The 19,899-nt window shown below is 46.9% G+C and overlaps 1 protein-coding gene and 1 pseudogene across 1 annotated transcript; one reads left to right on the top strand and one right to left on the bottom strand.

Annotated features, from left to right (window-relative positions):
- Positions 1 to 7,902: 7,902 nt before the first annotated feature.
- LOC123412650 (60S acidic ribosomal protein P0) lies at positions 7,903 to 10,287 on the top strand. Its single transcript, XM_045105596.1, has 5 exons — positions 7,903 to 8,301; positions 8,385 to 8,453; positions 8,967 to 9,065; positions 9,152 to 9,544; positions 9,984 to 10,287. The coding sequence occupies exons 1-5, from the start codon at positions 8,044 to 8,046 to the stop codon at positions 10,125 to 10,127; spliced, it is 963 nt and encodes a 320-aa protein (XP_044961531.1). The 5' UTR covers positions 7,903 to 8,043; the 3' UTR covers positions 10,128 to 10,287.
- A 347-nt stretch (positions 10,288 to 10,634) lies between these two features.
- On the bottom strand, positions 10,635 to 11,385 carry LOC123412651 (annotated as a pseudogene).
- Positions 11,386 to 19,899: the final 8,514 nt, after the last annotated feature.

A 19,899-nucleotide genomic window follows, 5' to 3' on the forward strand; every position in this document is an offset into this window, starting at 1 on the left:
CAAACAAACCTTGAGCAGCAAAAAGGAACGAACCGGAAGGAATGGTGAAAACAGAAAGAACATTGAATTAAATGCAATGTATGAATAATTCTACCTCCAGGCCACATTCAACCCCTTGCGCGGTGGCATGCTTTCTGATGAGGTCCTTCAGTTTTGTGTCCGAGTAATGCCCAATTCTTGGCAACTGAAGAGTCTCTCTCCCATCCAGGCCATGTTCATGATAGTCCAGCCACATGATCTGCCACAAGCGATGCTATTGACAGAAGTTTACACCACAACAAAAAATATACAAGCATGACAAAACTAACCTGTGGCACTATAAGGCATCCCTCCAGTTTTACATTTGCAGCATCCATTGATAGGTCCTCTCTAAGTTTTCTTGCCGCCACCCTCAACCCCTCAACAACATAGTCACAGAAATCGAACTCTGCGATGTTATCGGGCTCAGCTACAATCGGCAGTAGCTCATTTGCTATCTTAGCTGTCGCACCTCTCGGAACAAGAAAGGTCAAACTAGCTAAAAGTGTTACAGCCGCCTTCATCGCAGACCGCTCATCACCCTGTATAGCATCTTTGCTAGCAGATTGTACTATTTTTTCACCTTATAAACTGGGATGTTGTTTGAACGAGGCATGTCAGTGCCAAGGATAGCATGAACCTTTGCTAGCAAAACCTCACGGTCAGCAAGGCGCTGCCCAGCTCGGATGTCTACTTTCCTACCACCCGGAGGTAGGCCAGTAGCTTTGGCAACCTCTCTAGCATTCAACTCTAGAAAAACACCATCCCCCATGTCCATCATCATGGTATCCGGAACTATCCTAGAAATCAAAGACATGGAGAAGATCCTATTTGTGTTTCCTAACACTCTAATCTTGCAAAGCTCTGACATTCCTACTTCAGCGAATACTTCTCGGACCAGAGGATTCCATTCACCTGCGATGGATTGCAAGGCCATGGAGGTGAAGCTAGTTTGCACAGTCCGAACACTCCTAGTCGTCGCCGATGCGACGGCTACTCCTTGCCTCAATGCCGCCGGCGAGCTCCCCTTTGGACGACCACGCGCCATGCTCGTCTCCGAATGGAATGTTGTTATCTGGAACAAGAGCATCGAAACAAGAAACACTATTAGATGGCAAGCCAGCTTCAATGAGATGCAGTTAACACGAGGAGATTAAGATCACCAACCTTCTCTTTCTTGTTGCTGTTCTTGGTGCAGACCCCCACCTGAACCTGCGGATATTCTTGTTGTTCTTGTGTGGATAAGCATGGGTCGGTCCAGGGCATGCTTTAAATAGAACTGGTGGCCAAGCAGGATGATGGCACATGGGTAGGTGAGACCGGTTATCCTAGTCATTCAATTTTTTTACTTCTTCAATGTATGATTACTCAATGCTTACCCCACCCGTCAATGCAAAGCACCCACCCATGCATGCATGAAAAACCATTTCTCGCATAAAAGAAGTAATTACGACGATGCCAAACCAATATCAGGAGGTTCATCTTAACAGTTAATCCTCTTCCCATTAAGTTCAGATGCACTACAAGTTACATCATTTTTTATCACACAGACGTGAACTTCGTAGATTCCATCACCATATTTATTTTTGCGCAAACTAGAGCTTGGCGCGCTTCGTTGGACGGCTCTCTGCGTCGTCTTCATCGGCTTTGTCATCCACAGCTCCAACGCATGACGCATTATCGCCATCACCCAGAACCAACTCTTCCGCACAGCACACCCCTGCAACCATCGGATCGAAGTCCCCTGTGCCCTCCTCGATGTACACATGCTCTTCACGAGCTGCAATCTGGCCCCACAACAGGATGGTTAGCAATAAGAAAACGATGAGCCTATATTTTTTTGAACCGCATATAAGTTTTAGTACAGAAGCTTATAGTTAACCCGTGTACCATCTCGGCTATCATCCACCGCACACCTTGCTATTGGACCTTGTCCTAGCACACTAGCCTTTAGATAATAGCAGCTTTTTTTAGTTAAACCCAGAAAATAAGCAGAAAATTTTCTTTCAAGGATGTAGTTTAAAAACCTCATCAATGGCGGTAGCTAGCGAAGAAGAATGGGAAGCTTCATGTGGGACCGGCAGTACATTACCACCACCATCAAGCTGCACGCCAAGAAAATTAAGTCTATTAAGATACACGTGGTATATTTTGTCTGCACTACTTACTAACTAGCAAAACTTTCCTATAACTCACTACGAGCGAGCTTGCCACCCAGGTCGAAGCAGACAAAATCGTCAAGCCAGACGGCATGGTGGTGTTGCTGCTGGGCGCCCTGAAATTCGTTTTGGCTGAGGTTTTCAGCCAACCCCGCCACCTCCTTAAATAGAAACAGAAAAAAATTTAGTCTCCCTCCGATTCTATAGTTTTGAATTTCAAATCCCAAACGCTCTCAAAGGTGAAAGTTTGAATCCTCGGTAACAACAACTAGAGAAGGTATTTTTATTCACAATCTGTACCTATACAGAGTACACCGGTGTGTCGCATGCACACCATAGCGTAGTACAGATGTAGTAAATGCATAGCCATTGCATGTACACGCCAACCCGCCCATGTGTTCTCCTCTGCTGTCTGTACACGCCGTAGTTGTAATTAATCAAGGGAAAAAGTCAAATGAGAAGGGGTTGCGGCAGCGGCAGCGGCGCAGGCCACGCCCGCGTGTTCTCCTCTGTGTCTGTGCTCTGTAATAATCGTTGCTTTCCAATCAATCACTCGGTATAGATCCCCGACCCGGCCTCGGTAGAAATCAAGCACGCTTGCCTGTCGCGCGCGCACAGGGGTCGATCTGGTGCATTAATAGGAGATCTTTTCACCAGTGTACCAAGTATCGCTTCGCACAGCGTGCCAACAGTGCCAAGCGCATGGGCTGCACTCCATGGCACACGTATGACCAGTCCACTCACCATTATCGCCATCAACCGGACCAATGTCTGTCTTGTAGCGCAAGCCTCGAACCATCCGACCCATCTACCAAGTGATCCCCTCCCAGAATGCATGCTGTCCACTAATCGGCACCCTGCCACACATCAGCATTTGTATATTTTTCTCCCACAAACCTTGTGCGAAAAATGTTACCCCTACAGGCACACATCAGGCAATGTTTTGTTTTGAAATCGATGCCAAATAAGATTAGTGTATGCTTCAATTCCAGGTCAACAATGCATGCTTTTTTCAACAACGATAAAAACATAGCATGAAACATGTACATATAGCAGTTTCCATAAAATATGAACTTCCTATTTTTCCAATATAAGTACACGCATTCAACGTTATAGGATTTATCGAGGACTCATGTCACAATAGAAGCATAAAAATTCTCAGAACCAATATAAGTACAAAATTCGCAATTACATAAATCATAGCAACGTTATGTTTGCCATCAAATATTCTGGCACACTGCCTTAACACGAAACCAACAGAAATTGTTTGTGCGCACCTGCCATAATTTCTTTTGAGAAAATGCGACGTGCCTAAAGGAAATTCGGCTCGAACGGATCAACAATTTTGCCTCAAGCAGTCTTTCGGTGACCAATCACTCCACATTTTCCACACTTCGGCAACCTCCTGGGGGCTTTGGATATATCACCTCGATCAGGGCAAGTTGTACTTTTGTGACCCTCACCCCGACATATGGTGCAAAATCTAGACCTCTTCAGCTTCTCTTCATATGGAGCCTTCTCTCTGCTTGAAGACGGCCTCCCCGCTGACCGTTTAGACTTTGCGGGAGCAATTCCTGAACAGTTTGATAGTTCCGGCACACGATCAACCATATTGTTGCTATCAACAGCTGTCTCGCGATCTTCAAGTCCCATACCATCCTTATCCTGACTTAGAGGCAGTAGGGTTTTATAAACTTCCTTCATCATCGCCGTGAAAACTTCAAAACATTTCACATTGCTGTCACCGAGCCGTACGCAATCCAAAGCTTGAATGTACATAGTATGATGCCTGTATGTATTGCTAGCAGGAGGCCCACTGTCTCTTTGGTACCGGACAAGTCGCTCAGGCAAGATATCTCGTGCATCCCTCGTCCATCGCTTCAATATATGCTTTGTTGGTATTCTCCTAAGCCGCAACTCAATCATGACCTGTCACAGTTCAAAACGATATTAGTTCCGAGCACAATCACGTCTTCTCATATAAACCGTAAACCTATCTAGTTCCACGTATGTCATGAAACTTACTATTAACGAATGGCAACATACCATGCCAGAGTGCTCAAATGACCCGCATTCACAGATAAAAAATGATTTGTCGTCGTTCACTTTAACTATGAACTCAACTTTGCTCCATCTCGCACGCGTTGCTGCATCAACATGTGTTAGCTTATAAATTGCCATAGGCTGGACTACATCAACTACATAGGCACCAGCCTTGTAGAGAGCTTCCCCAAACTGCTCAAACATAGCCCTCGTGTAAATTTTGCTTGCATGTCTCTCAATTGGCAGGTTAAATCTTAATGATACTCCACTCTGCATACATGTGATATATTTTGTTAGATCTCTTTTACCAAGGGGATAACTAAAGTTGATACCAAATGACCGACCACACTACGCGGTAACGCTAACTATCCAGTGAGGTGCGCTTCTCCTCGAAGCTTTCTTCAGAATCTCTGTCAAATTGTAGTTTTTCATATTGGCGTAGGAATAGATGCATAGGGCAGCCAGGCGGAACATACCCCTTCAGCATGTGATTTGCACTCTCACTCCATTGCGTGCTTGTCATTTTTGCATAGAACACTCCCCTAAAATACGGCTTCGCCCATTTGTGACGCACCTCGCAGATTTGTGTGAGGAATGGATGTTTCTTCAACGAGTACTTCTCCAGCATTGCAGCCCACCCACCTTCAAACTCTTCTTCGTTCACCATGTGATGGACCAACTTGTGAAACTCAGTCTTGAAATCACTATTCCTCCCCCACAATGCGCCCATTGATTCTTTCGCTTTCTTCAACACGTGCCACTTACACCACCTGTGCACTGTATTTGGCAGCTCTGCCTCAATCGCGAATTCCATTGAACGAGCCTGATCTGAAATAGCATCCATTGGCAAGATGTGAGATGTAAGCATTCAAAAAAGAGACATTTTAAAATGACGAGCTTGTGTTAAGATAGACAATCCAACACAAGACATACCAGTAAGTATCGTCTGTGGATGCTTCCCACCAACCATTCTAATGAACTCACGAAAGACCCATCTGAATGTATCCTCTTTCTCATCCCTAAGCATCGCTCCACCAAAAATTATACTCTGGAAATGGTTGTTCACACCAACAAACAATCCAAATGGCATATCGTATAAGTTTGTCCGATATGTTGTGTCAAACGTTATAGCATCTCCAAAACACATGAATTGGTCGATGCTATTACCATTCACCCACATAAGTGTCTTTATCCTGCTCTCCTCGTCAACCTGCACAGTATAATTGAACGCCGGGTCATTTGCCTTTATCTCAGAGAGAATGTCCATTGTTTTCCTGGCATCAGAATCACTATGCTCCTTATTAATCTTGCCACACAGTGTCTTTAACGCCCTCTTGGTGAATGGAACATTTTCGATACACCCAAAAAAACTTCCAACTATATTGAAGACCTTTCCAAGACTAACATTGTTTTGCCTTAGCTCTGTAACCAAATCTTTAGTGTAACGGTCAATGTGTCTGTGAGATTGCCAGTGCATTTTTTCGCCACACGTCATCGAGAGAGGGTGGTTGTGTGACGAGCGATGCTCACATATGTACCACCCATTGTCTTCCGACCTTAATAGCCTGATCATAGCATTGCACCCACACCTGGATGATCTAGTGTTATCTTTCACCGGCTTCCCCTCAAAAATCAGAAAATTATACAAACCAATAAATTCCGTGGTATCCAATGTAACGGAATAACTAGCAAGACGGCAAAACAAAGACTAACCACACAACCGCACACAATCTCTTGCATGCACCTTGACTGGTTAACATTGAGCCGACTTTTTGATAGCCTAATACCAAAACCAACCTCCCATGAATATAAATTATAGAAATTGTAAGCCTCGTCTATGGAGTCGAACGAGGTTCCAATAATAGGGTTGGCAACATTCCCATCGCGCTTGGTTATGTAAGCTCTCACTGATAATTCCAAAGCACTCTTCCTCGCTGCACTCATTTCCCTTTCGACGGGTGCCTTGCCAATCCTAACCCTTGTATATACAATTAAAGAAAAATGTCAGGCAGATAAAACAGACAAAGGAAACATTAGTCGATTTATTGTTATTAAGACCAGCCAAACACAAAAAATCTACATCCAAACAACAAACAACAAAAACACAGGCTACAACGTAGCATTCAACAAAGTCACATAGTTTGAAAAATTTGCAACTACCTTCTCATTTGATATCATCTATGTACGGCTAAATTACATTTACAAGTTCGAATAGGAAAAGCTATCCAATCAAATTTCAATTTTACAAGAGCATTCTATTAGATCAAAAAGCAGAACGGTAGAGCCATCAAACAAAACACACACGTCATATCGAATCCATCGAGCACCAGGCATCAAATTAAAACTACGAATTCAACCCCTCGACTATTGATGTGTTTTCCATAAAATCCTTACAATACCAGGCCACTCATCAAGTCACAACCACATCCGAATTAGTTACTTAAAGCCTTGCAGGCTCAAAATTAATTTGACGTCAAACTAAATCCATACTTCGAATCAAAAATTAGAAAGCTTTTAGTTTGTATATTCATAACCATTGTATATTCTTAAATATTTGACTAGAACTCCAGTGCGACAAAGCATATATGGGAAGTACTTAGAATATGCCACGAGCACACAAAAACTGAGACACAATCAATTGCCCAAAGCATTTCAGTTCGAAGCAAGTAAGAAATCGATTTTTTTGGAATCAAATGAAAAATGAGCGCCATCGAGGACAATACCTCCTAGTCCAGCCGCTGGTTGCTTCCGTGCATCTTGCACTGAATTCGACACTTGTTCCGTCATCCAGGAAGTCCTTCCCATGTATTTCTTCTCCAACAACTATGCTCATAGAAGCTTGAGACTCACCCGGATGAGCAGAACATACTGGACCGGAAGCATTGAGATCAAAGTTGCAGATCCAGGGAAAAACGCATGAGATCTGAGATTTTTTATTAGCCGCAGAGATTTCCCCATTGGGGGGAAAGCACGACGCAGCGGATCCGGCGACAAATGCTAGAGAAATACTCGAAGGATTTGTTACCTGGGCGCTCCATGACGCATCTCTCCCATCGACTGGTCCATTAGGGGAGCGGACGGAGCTGCGCCCCAGGTCGACGAAGAAGAGCTAGTGGGCAGAGCAAATGGGATCCCCTTAGGTTGACGATTAGGTAAGCGCTCCGTCTGCTGGGTACATACACGGTCACAAGTCATGTTTCAAGAGAGGACGTCATGCTCCGAAAACACTTCATGTAAATGAACCAATGTGTCAAACACTTGTACCAAGTAGCTACGCCTACACAATCTAGCTCCTAATGCTAGCCCGGCCTTCCAGGGGACAGCGACTAGACAATTCATGATCCACACGCATGGCTCAACGTATCAGATATAGAGCACCGATGTGCTCGGTCACACAAACTTCGCACTCATGCAAGTGTTGCATTCCAAGATCCTTTGCAAGATTGTCTCTTCCTTCTAACAGTGCACGCCAAATGCTTCTCGCTAGTTTTTTTCTTTTTCTTTTTGAGCGTAATGTCCTTCTCGCTATTTTTTTTTTGAGGGCATGTGCTTCTAGCTAGTTCAGCAGGCCCGTTGGTCCTTCTCTAAGCAAGCCCATTCGGCCCATTTGAGCATCGCAACCCTAACCAAGCGCCAGCCACAGGACACTGGCAGCTATAAATACCCAATCCCTCAGCAAAGAAACCCTAGGTTAAAGCGACGCCGCCGCCGCAAGCCGTCCGCCTCGCTCTTCTCCCGAGCCTGGTCCTCATCCACTCGCCTCTCCCCAACACAGATTTAGCAATCTAGAGTTAGCGCCTCCGTCCATCCCGTAGCTGCTCCGATGGCGATCAAGAGGACCAAGGCCGAGAAGAAGATCGCGTACGACCAGAAGCTCTGCCAGTTGCTCGAGGAGTACACCAAGGTGCTCATCGCCGTCGCCGACAATGTCGGCTCCAAGCAGCTCCAGGAGATCCGCAAGGGTCTCCGCGGTGACTCCATCGTGCTCATGGGCAAGAACACCCTGATCCGCCGCTGCATCAAGGTGCACTCGGAGAAGACTGGCAACAAGGACTTCCTCGAGCTCAGCAACCTCCTCGTCGTAAGCCCGCGGGACCCGTCCCCCCGTTTCTTCTTTTGATTCCGCCGCGAATTTTGTACTGAAATGTATTCTCCAATTTGTAGGGTAACGTTGGCCTCATCTTCACCAAGGGTGACCTCAAGGAAGTTCGCGAGGAGGTCGCCAAGTACAAGGTAAAAATTCAGACCGGATTTGCTATGTCCCCGATTTATTTAATTACTATGTGGTGGATTGCTGGTTTATAGTGCAGTTAATGGAGAGAGATATCCTATGTCTGTGATGAGTAGCATGCACCTCTAGAAATTTAGCCCACCTGACGTGTGATGTATGATTTATTATTCATGTATTTTGTGACACCCTTGCATAGGTTAGAATATTATCCTGATGAATCAGTATCTTACACAAATGCTATTTAAGTTACACAAATGTTAGTGAACCTGTGTGAATGCTTTTATTTGTGCAATCTAGCTGTTTCCTAGCAGCAAGTATATATGATAAAGTTCCATTTTTTTCTCTCAAATTGGCAAGTTTGGATAACGAATGTTATAAAACTGTATAGTTGTTTTGTTCTATCCTAAGGAGATGCTATCTGTTTTTCTAATGCCATCTGTTCACTTTTATGTGATAACTTTGTGCTAAAGTTTAGGACATCCAAGGTTAATTCTGGTCTTGTTTTCTTTTCACAGGTTGGCGCTCCTGCTCGTGTTGGGCTAGTTGCACCTGTTGATGTGGTGGTTCCCCCTGGCAACACTGGTCTGGATCCCTCCCAGACGTCCTTCTTCCAGGTTAGCAATTGCTGATAACACTTTCCACCGGATGCTTTTGTTTCAATAATATTTAATTTAAGTTTTTACCGTGTTGTCTTGTTTAGGTGCTTAACATTCCCACCAAGATTAACAAGGGTACTGTGGAAATTACCATCCCAGTGGAGCTGATCAAGAAGGGTGACAAGGTGGGCTCCTCTGAGTCTGCCCTGCTTGCCAAGCTTGGTATCCGCCCCTTCTCATATGGGCTGGTCATCTGCAATGTCTATGACAGTGGGTCAGTCTTCAGCCCCGAGGTTCTTGACCTCACTGAGGAAGATCTGATGGACAAGTTTGCTTCTGGTGTCTCCATGGTTGCCTCACTGTCCCTGGCGATCTCATACCCCACCATGGCTGCTGCACCGCACATGTTCCTCAATGCATACAAGAATGTTCTTGCGGTCGCTTTGGAGACAGACTACTCGTATGACCATGCTGATAAGATCAAGGAGTACCTCAAGGTAATTCTTGTTCTACAATGTTTTGTTCCCACTATAAAATCTTAATTTGAAACATGCACTAGAATTTGTCTTAAACAATGGCATGAGCTGTCTGTTTAGTTTAGAGTCATTTGTTAGAGCTACTCATCGGCATGTCATCTGTTTTGCTCACCTATTTTGGATCTTAACAAGTGATATGTGTGGGTTGTGTTAGCCTCTTCCTGTCCCCTTAGTGTAATCTTGCCTTGTTAGGTGTGCTTTTAGTATAGTAATCATGGTAATGGTATTATACCTGACATGCCATCTCACATCTGGCACATGTTCCTTAATAATCATGGTCAACTGGATCATTGTTAGCTAAGCTAGTCATGTTCGCATGGTTCTTCCTACTACAGCCCAATCTTGAATCATGCATTTCCATGTCAGTTTCTGACACATTATCTGTTATTCCGCTGTACAGGACCCGAGCAAGTTTGCCGTTGCTGCTCCTGCTGCTGCTGCCTCTGGTGGTGCCGCCGCTGCTGCCCCCAAGGAGGAGGAGAAGAAGGAAGAACCCGAGGAGGAATCAGATGGCGAGATGGGATTCAGTCTGTTTGACGACTAAGCTGTGTTCTGTCCTTCATAAAGCCGTGTCCAGTCGCCAGTTTTGTTTAGTGTTCAACACTAAAGTTTTTCAAGTCCTATTATTACCTCGAACAAGAATTAATTATGCTGTTTGTTAGTGTGTATTCGAATATGTTAATGTTATGTCATGCACTTAGTTACTTCTGGGTTGCTCTGCTTTTTGTGGATTCATGTTGTTAGAGCATCTCCAACAGACGTCCCAAGCTCGGGACGCGTGTGTGGGCAAAGCGGGGGCATGAGCTGTAGTTTTGGTACGTGTTGAGCGTGCCCGTGTCCAGTGTCCTCTTCACCACTCTGCCTTGCTTCGACACTGTTGCACCATCATGGGTCAGGCTGCAGGTGGGAGCGGGACTAGGTGGGCTATCCCACTTATATCATTTTAGTGGACTCCCACTGGATAGGAAATAAATTAATCGGGTTATCCCACATAACCCATTGAAACCCACTTTAGCCAACCAACCCCTTATAGATTTCTTTCGTGGACAGAGGGATCAGACGAGGCGCCGGTCTTGCGGTAGGCGTCCTTCGAGCAGGAGTGCGAGCTCGAGGTCAAAAGGCGTCCTTCTTCATGTCGTCGAGGAGCAGGAGTGCGAGCTCGAGGTCAAAAGGCGTCCTTCTTCATGTCGTCGAGCAGGAGTGCGGGCTCGAGGTTGAAGACGAGCGCCATGTAGAAGCCCTCCAGTGGCTCTGGCGCCGAACCTGGTGGCGGAGAGCCGGAGAGCTTCTTTGGCGGAGAGCCGGAGAGCTCCCAGAAGATGTCGACCTTCCGCCGTCAACGTCGAGGCTCTTGGAGCCCTTCTTCTTGGAGAAGAGCCAGGGCTTGATGTCCGCCTTGCAGAGGCTCAGACCGTCGACGGCGACGCTGAGGCCTTGCCCCATGAGGCTCTTGCTCGAGTGATGCTCATTCAGTATCTGTACCGCTGCAGCTTGTGAAAGCAAGGAGACCCAACTGAGGGTTCAATTTGTTACACTACCCAATTATCAAAATCAAGCCAAATCCCACTCTACCGCGGTACAAACACACGCCATCCATCCCGAGTCTGACAATCAATCTCACACGCACAGCCTGCTAGTTCTTCTCCACTTGCACACATCCAAGATACAACACAACAGGGGTGACAACAGAATGCGAAAACCAAGAATGAATTGCCTGGACACAGCAGCATATACCCCTGGATCCCCGACCAACCCACGGAACCGGACACCATCACGACGGATGCAAACCCACCCGTCCTCGGGGCGTCGTGGTACGCCGGCCGGCGGCCAGGAGAAGCCGTTGTTCTAGGTTGCATCAAAGTGCCACTTCACGCTTGATGGAGATGCAGGTTCAGCGGCACCCAGAGGCAGTCGGAGCTCTGCTCGCCTTTGCCCGCCTCGGTTCTGCCGCCATTGGAGCCACCGTCGTGCTCATCCTTCTTCGTGTTGAGGAAGCGGTCGTGGGTGCCCCTCGCCCGCCGCATCGCGTGCTGGTGCCGGGACTCGTGGAGGTAAGGCTGCGTGCTCGTCCTTCCGTCGCGCGTCGTCGTGCCGTTCCTTGGGGCGGCGGGGGACAAGGCCAAGAGGGCGCTGTCGTGGCCGGGGACAAGGCCAAGAGGGCGCTCTCGAGAAACCGCCGCCGGAAGCTCCCGCCTTCACCGCAGAAGCCGCCGGGAGGGGAGCAAGCTGGAGTGGGGAGAGCAGGACACATCAGAACCATGTCTTGTGTTAAGTGGGATATACTAGGATCCCATTTAACCCATTTAACGTTTGATGGGTTACCCATAATTTCCCACCAATCTGTAGTGGGATCAGGTGGGTTGAGGTGGGATGCCCGCGAGCAGTCCCACCTGCAGCCTGAATCATGGGTGTGGTGCCTCCGTCCTAGTACGAGTTGGCGATGTGGGAGCGGCCTTTCCCATTGCTTGTCATCGACGACGTGGCTTGTCTGGACATTGTTTACTATTGAGATGGATTAGGATGCTATGATGATGTGGTGCCAACGCCTTTTGGAAGACATTGTTCTACGTGCAAAGGAGGGTGGAATGATAGCTTCATTCGAAGGAGGCCGAGGAGTAGTTTAGCCGTCAGCTTTTCTACCGTTTTTATTATCTATGCTATGAAATATGTTGGTTGAAATATGCTATGACTATATTGGTTCAAATATGACTGTTCTTTCAGATGCATGTGTAGTTTTACGCGTCTGTTGTTAGAGCGCATGACGAAGCAACTGCCTTCATTGCGCATGATGAAGCAACCTGCCTCTTTTCGGCACTCATGGGTGGTTGCTGCGTTGGTAAGGGCTCGTTCCGAGTTTTTTTAGGATATCTACAAAGCTCTAGAGTTGGCTCACGTTGGTCAGTGGCTTTGTTAATCAGTTTAAGGATGTGCTAGAGTTGTTGTATTGTGTGCATTAGAGCATCTCTAGTAGTACCTTCAAACCTTTGTAAATAACTGTTTTTTTATAGTTTACAAGCGAAAAAACGCGTAGATTAGAACCCCTCAACCCTTAAATCCTCAAAAAAATTTGAGAATATAACCATGGGCAAACCGTTCCATCGTCGCGTGAAAGGGACTTTTCCCCGTGGCCGCCATTCCGACCGCTTCGAGCCGCCGCCGCGCCCCGCCCCCCGACCACCCGCCGCCTCCCGCAGCCAGAGGCAGGTCGGCCCCAGGCCTCCTCGAGCTCTCCTCGCCGCCGCGCCAGAGGCAAGGCGGGCCAGAGGCAGCCGCGCCAGAGACGAGGCGGGTCAGAGGCAGCCGCGCCGCCCCGAGCTCTCCTGTTTTTGTCCCTGTTTTTTGTTATAAGGGTTGGGTTTGAGGATTCTAGCATTTGCCCCTGTTTTTCAATCCTTAAAAGTGTTCAAAAAATATAAATTCTCAACCCTTAAAACTGGTTTGAGGGTTGAAGGTTTAAGGATACTACTAGAGATGCTCTTAGAGTTCAAGTCGTGGTTGCTTCTTACCGAGTTGTGGTGAAAGCTTTACCTGAATTCCCTAGACTTTACCCTCAGCCTTTTATATTTTTTTTAAGCTTGCCTTCTATAAACTTCTTATAAAACTGAGGCACACAATTGCATGTTCTCCAAACAAAAAACACTCACTTCGTCCTAAATTTTTTATCTTAGATTTGTTTAGATATTAACATATCTAGTCGCGTTTTAATATTTTGATACATCCATTTTTATACAAATCTAAGACAAATTTTTTAAAACAGAGGAAGTAGAATTTAACAGGTAAGGGTCAAACCTGGCTTATATAGAAAAGCGGAAGGTTTAAACTAATACTCGTCACAGAGCCAACATGAGAAACAAAATTAGAGTCCAACCAAATGAGAGCAGGTGACTGCCAACCGAAGTACCAATGCTTGTCCAAATAAGTGACTAATACCACATTTAAGCACGGTAGCACAAGATATAACGTTTTCAAGTCATATTGAGGAGCAAACGGGGTAGAATAGAACACTACTCTTAATATTCTGCAAATCAGTAGTACTCCCTCCGTTTTTAAATATAGATCTTTTTAAAATTTTTATTAGGGAACTACATATAAAATAAAATGAGTGAATTTAAATATGTCTATATATATCTGTATTTAGTTTCCTATTGAAACCTTCAAAAAAGTCTTATACTCTCTCCGTCCTAAAATTCTTGTCTTAAGTTTGTTTAGAGCATCTCCAACGGCAGCGCAAAAAATCCGCGCCCAATAACTTTTTTAGCGCGTCACTGTAGCAGTTTTGAAGCGCGGGACCGGAGCATCTCGAATAGACGCGCGCTAGTGCGGCGCCCAATCCAGTCCGATCCAGCGGTTCCATCTGCAGCCGCTCAGAGTTTGATGCGCGCACAAGCCGGCGCACCAAATATGCTGCGCGCGATAGCGTTTTTAAGCGCGCGCCCAGAAGTTTTTAGCGCGCGCAGCGTTTTGCAGCTTCTGCTGGAGCAGTCCGGCGCCCAAAAAACGAATCTTTTAACGCGCGGAGCAGTTTTTGGGCGCCTGTTGGAGATGCTCTTAGATAAGATCTCTACTCACTATCCTCATTGAGCCGCATAATAATCCCTCTTCAGGCTCACGACCTATGGCTACAACACTTTTAAGTTCAGGCTCTTCCCGACACATTTTTCTCAACTGCCTGTCCCTGCTTTGGTCTTGTGGGGTGTCGGCAAGAAGAACATCTTCTGGGCAAATAGCACGCAGACCCTCAACACTTACAATAGCAAGATTATAACACGAGTCATACGCTAGCAATGCCCCACTGACACGCTGCTTTGGTGGGAGAAACACCTCAATCTGCAACGATGAAGTCAGCTCAGTCAACCATTATATGTACCTTAAAAACCAAGATGAATGGGAAGAACCAACCTTCATTTTCTCATCAATTGCACTGGCATCATGAGTTCTAACCAAGCTGGCTGAAGTTAGAATGACCATGCGCGAAGGCACAACAACACTACCATAGTGTCGGCCTACCCTGCATTTTATAAGCAAGCATGTACACGCAAACAATCTCCTGCCACCTACACATCATAGCCTTGATCATTATCTGGTCAAGATCAAATACTGGGATGAAAAAAATAATGAGCATATAACTGTAAATTGACCATTGAGTGAAGCAAGTGGGACCACACTCCGGGATATAGATTTAATAATGTTTGAATCAAGTCTCCCCCAGGGATTTGGCCCCTCGCCGCAAAATGAGAGATTAAAAAAGTACCCTCTCCAAGCAAACAAGTAGCCAAAACAATCTTCAAATGTATGAAGTAATTCTCCATTCACTGGTAAAGGAACAAGTATAGAGGTCAGTACTACAACAGCTGCCTGAAAAATTGCACAAGGGAGAAGTCATCTATACCACAAGCACCGACATACATTCAAGCATAAGTGGTGGTGGCTTGGGATAGCCCATGGCGTGTAGCCACTTTAGCTTTCTCATAAATCCGAAGGAAACAAATACCATGTACATTAGTGCTCGGATTTTATGTATGATAGCATTCACATGATATTCTGAGCACAATGATGAAACTGTTACATATAGAACAACAGCTTGCATGATAATTCACACCTGAAGGGACTATCACCTTGGCACCTGCAGGAGGCGAATAGTCCTGGTAGCAAATTTCATTTGTTCCACTTGAGCTCCTTAAAATTTATGAGAGAGTGAAGGAATCAGCACACCCTCACCCTTATAAGTCGTGTTATATCTTAGGCCTAACCGGAGAGCAACATCGACTTATGACAGGCCTTGGACCCTCTCCCCCTAAAAGACTAGGCTGTTAGGAAGGGACACCCTCACCCTTATAAATCGTGTTATGTCTCCTCCCACAACCGACGTGGGACTAAACCCAACAATTTAAGAAGCAAAACAATGGAACTTGTGCAACAGAGTAATCTGACTAGCATCAATCATAATAAGCTATTTAAAATTAGAAAATAAAAGAGAAATACAAAAAATGATCAATAATCATGACTAGAGAAGGATGAGGAATTATATTGTAATAAAGCATGATTTATAGGTATGAAGTGGTCATGCCACACTCACCTACACCATACGGGCTAGTGTCATCTGTCTCTTCCTATCTAGAATCATCGCCTTCTTCCACATCCTCCTGCCCAGAATCATAGCCTCCTTGGAAGTCCTCCTGCCCAGAATCATCGCCTCCTTCCACATCTTCCTGCCAAGAATCATCGCCTCCATCCACATCTCTAGGACTGCAATAGAAGAGAGTAGAGTTGTTATGATAAATAGATGCATGCATTAGTACTATATAGTCCAAAAGAAATGGTCCAACGCTCATGGCAATGTATGAGCCAAATTGTACACAAGTATTACAAGGGTCAAGCTTATAAATATTAAACAAAAGACACAAGAGGATTGAACAGGCCTAAAATTCATACACATAGAGAGTTCCTTTGTCCAAATTTTATTCAAATGAAACAGTTTAATAACTCCTTGTCCGGAGAATATACTATCTTCAGTGCTTCACCATTGAAGACAGAACACTGAATTAGGATATGTGGCATGGTTACAAGTGTCCGCCAGGTAAGACATCAAAAACTAAACTGTTGTCAATCAACAGATTACTACGCAAGAATTCCTCAAGCTCGCAATGTCCGTATCCACAAATGGCTCGAGTTATATGAGGGGAGTAGGTCAGGAGAAGAGGTTTGCAAAAAATATACTCCCTCCGTCACGGTTTAGAAGGCACGCTTGAAAATCTGTGGGACCAAGGTAGTCATGGATTGGTTGTGAGATGTAGCAGGTGTAGATGATAATGCGCCTAATCAACTGAGAAAATACTAGTACTAATGCGTGAACAACAAATTGGGAGGGCGCATGCATGACTAGTACTAGTACTAATTAATAAAAGTAATTGCTTTCGTGCCTTAAACCTTGTCTATTTTGAAAACGCACGCAAGTTTAACTGTGCCTTCTAAACCGTGACGGAGGGAGTGTTAAGGAAAAATGAGGGTGGATATAGCTCATAAATACTGGAAGCATAGAGAAGACGTACGTTAGAGCAACTCCAATGGGACGACCCATTTCGTCCGTCGCCGTCCGTTTGGATCGGCCCGGATAAAAATGATGGCCCAACGCACCGACCCATTGCCAAGACGCGTCCGCTTTGCGTCCGCGCCGACCATTTCCGGCCAAATTTGGGACCGAAATGCGTCGACGCGGATGCGCGCGCCCCCTCGGTGTCCGCCCCCAACCACCGCGGTCAACATAATTTATGACGACCGCCATCCTCGGGCCCACGCGTCAGCGACCGCGGCCGACCTTTTTTAATCCGAGCGTGCGGTGGCTTCCGCCATTTGCTTCGAGAACCCTCCCCCGTCCCCATCTCGCCACCTCCTCGGCGACCAAGCGACCGAAACCCTAGCCCACCATGGTCGACGGCTTCCCAAACAATGGCAAGGCCCCGCTCTTCCCCCGTGCCATCTCCCAGCCGTCGTCTTCCCACCGGCCTCGCCAGCACGTGAGCGTCCCGGTGCACCAAGCGTGGTGGCAGTGGGAGCACCGCGTGCCACTCCCTTACCCCGACGTCACGCTGCCGCACGACTGGCATCTGGATCCGGAGAGGATTCCGGTGCCGGCCATGCCACGGTCAGCGCGGGTGCATGTGGAGGAGGTGACCAAGCGACGACGTCTGCTGATGGCGGAGCAGCAACGAGACACCACGTACACGGACGACTCCACCAACTGGGAGGTGTGGTTCACGGTGGAGCATGAGGAGCAGCGTCGCCGTGGCGTGCGCCAAGTGCAGCGAGGAGGCCCTCCGCCGCCCCCGCCTGTCGTCAGCGACGAGGACCAGGAGGCTGAGGCGGCCTACCAGGCGGCGCTCGCTGGTGTCCTCCGCGACAACGAGGAAGAAGCGCGGCGCATGGCCGAAGAGGAGGCGGCGTACCACCAGCAGCTCGTGGAGGCCATGGCACTGTCGGCCGCCGGCGACTGCGTCGTGTCACCTCCGCCGGAGCCAGAGCCCGAGCCTGTGGTGCCGCTGGAGGTCTACCAGTGGACCGACGTCGTCCTCGAGCTTGTCAGCGTGCCACCCATCTGGCTGGGCGCGACACCGCAGCAGGAGCAGGCCTACCTCGAGCACTGGATGTCGGTGCACCTGCGGGCGGAGCGCGCCGAAGGCCTGTGACTCATGGAGCTGGAGAAGGAGGAGGAGGAGGAGCAACGAGAGGCGGCGGAGGAGGAGCGTGCCCGTGCTGCTGTCGGGACCCCGATCCTAAGCCATAGGAATCCAGCCTCTAACACATCGCATCCCTTTGCGGTCTCACGCACGGTAACCCCACGACTGCAGCCTTACCTTAGCCGAGACCGTTTGCGTCTTTTGACTCACGTATGCAATTGTGTCGCTAGCATTCCAATGTCAAAGAACCCGGATCGACAAGTCTAGTCATAAACCAAAGTGGCAGTACCGCACAGGAACATGCATACATGACCCAACAAAGCAGGTGTCGGTCACCAGCGAATGTAGACGAATCGTAGCAAGCTACAAGGACTCCATTACATCGCGTGACATTTCCCCAAAGGGGACAGACACAACAGCTAAGAAGGACACATGCCGGTCAACCAAAGTGTCCGGAGCAGTAGCAAGCTACCATGGCTCGTTGGATCACAAAGGGGCATTTTCCTGTAAGGAGTGCTACTAAAGTTCACGGCTAGGTAATCGAACCCCATACATATCAAGTATGACACACATACGCATGGCATACCGATATGTATAGATACATCGATGGCATCACAATATAACCATAAACATACAAGCTTTATTTAAGAGGCTCGGAAGAGCCACACACATAATATTACACAGTAAGGGTCTCACGACCCATAATAGCAATCATTCAGTTACAAGCTAGCTGAAGTGTTTAAAACTGTCTGAGTACAGACAGGTGCAACTAGAAGGCACATGGCCTGACTATACTACAGACCCAAACTAGGGCCAGATCGTAGCTGGGACACCAGCTACTCGTCGTCGTCGATGTCTATGAAGAACCCTCCATTAGGGTCATTAGCAACCTCTGCAACATTTATTAAGCAAACATGAGTACGGAGGTACTCAACAAGACTTTAGGATAACTAACCACACTAGTACCTAGTCCAGGTTTATCGCCTATCTGAGAGTAACCCGTACGGAGTCCGGCCGAGGTTTCCGCCACGGCCTCAAACGATGTGCGCAGGGTTCCCAAGCCCACCATCCGGGTGCCACTTGGTACAGCGTGCCACTGCCTACCGCATCACAGCCCACCTCTCAGGTCAGCACCATGCACGGCCTCCAGCATGACTATAAACACGAGAAACTACTTGCAAATCCTGGACCGAGTAGTAAGCGATTAATAAGTCGAGAGGGTCAATTAAGTATCCCAACGTGTGGTAGTATCTAGTCTTGGATTACATACACGGAACTCAGTTCCTAAGGACGGTTCCAATGAAACAACCCGCCATGTACTCCTACACAGCCTTTCACCGGTACCTTTACCAAATCAGGTTCAACACACAACCTTTGCTTACCGAACACATTCTCACAATTCTGTTCATCTCCCAGATGACAGACCATACACAACTCTAAGCATAGCATGCATAGCAGGATAAGGCACATCATGGCTCAAGCAACTACCAGGTATGCTAGGTTGCAAGGTTCAGCTATTTACTGTGACAAGGATAGGTCATGCAAAGGAAGTGAGTTCAACTAACGTGGCAAAAGCATTTGAAGCATTTGATCCTAATGCAATAAGTAAGTGCAAGAGCAAGAACATGGGATTTATCGGGATGATCAAAATGGTTGCTTGCCTTGTTGCTCAGAGGAGTGACAATATCCGTCGGACGGATATTCGGTGGAATCCGGGGGAGCGGAGCCTACCGAAAGGAATGACAACAACCAATATCAAACATATACAATCAAGATGATGCATGAGCATGGCATGAGAATGCAAGATGGTAAATTATTATAGCTAACATGTATTAGGTTTGAAGTTGATTTGAATCAAGTTCAAATACCACTTCAAACGATGTATTCTCGGATACCATTTTAATTGATTCGACGTGATGCTCAGATCGACTTGATGTTAACATGCATGGGATGACATGTTAGGTTGCTGGTTTGTAGTTAGTGTTGGGGAACGTCGCATGGGAAACAAAAATTTTCCTACGCGCACGAAGACCTATCATGGTGATGTCCATCTACGAGAGGGGATGAGTGATCTATGTACCCTTGTAGATCGTACAGCAGAAGCGATTAGAGATTGCGGTTGATGTAGTGGAACGTCCTCAC

Source organism: Hordeum vulgare, chromosome 7H, assembly GCF_904849725.1.
Source record: "Hordeum vulgare subsp. vulgare chromosome 7H, MorexV3_pseudomolecules_assembly, whole genome shotgun sequence".
NCBI lineage: Eukaryota > Viridiplantae > Streptophyta > Magnoliopsida > Poales > Poaceae > Hordeum > Hordeum vulgare.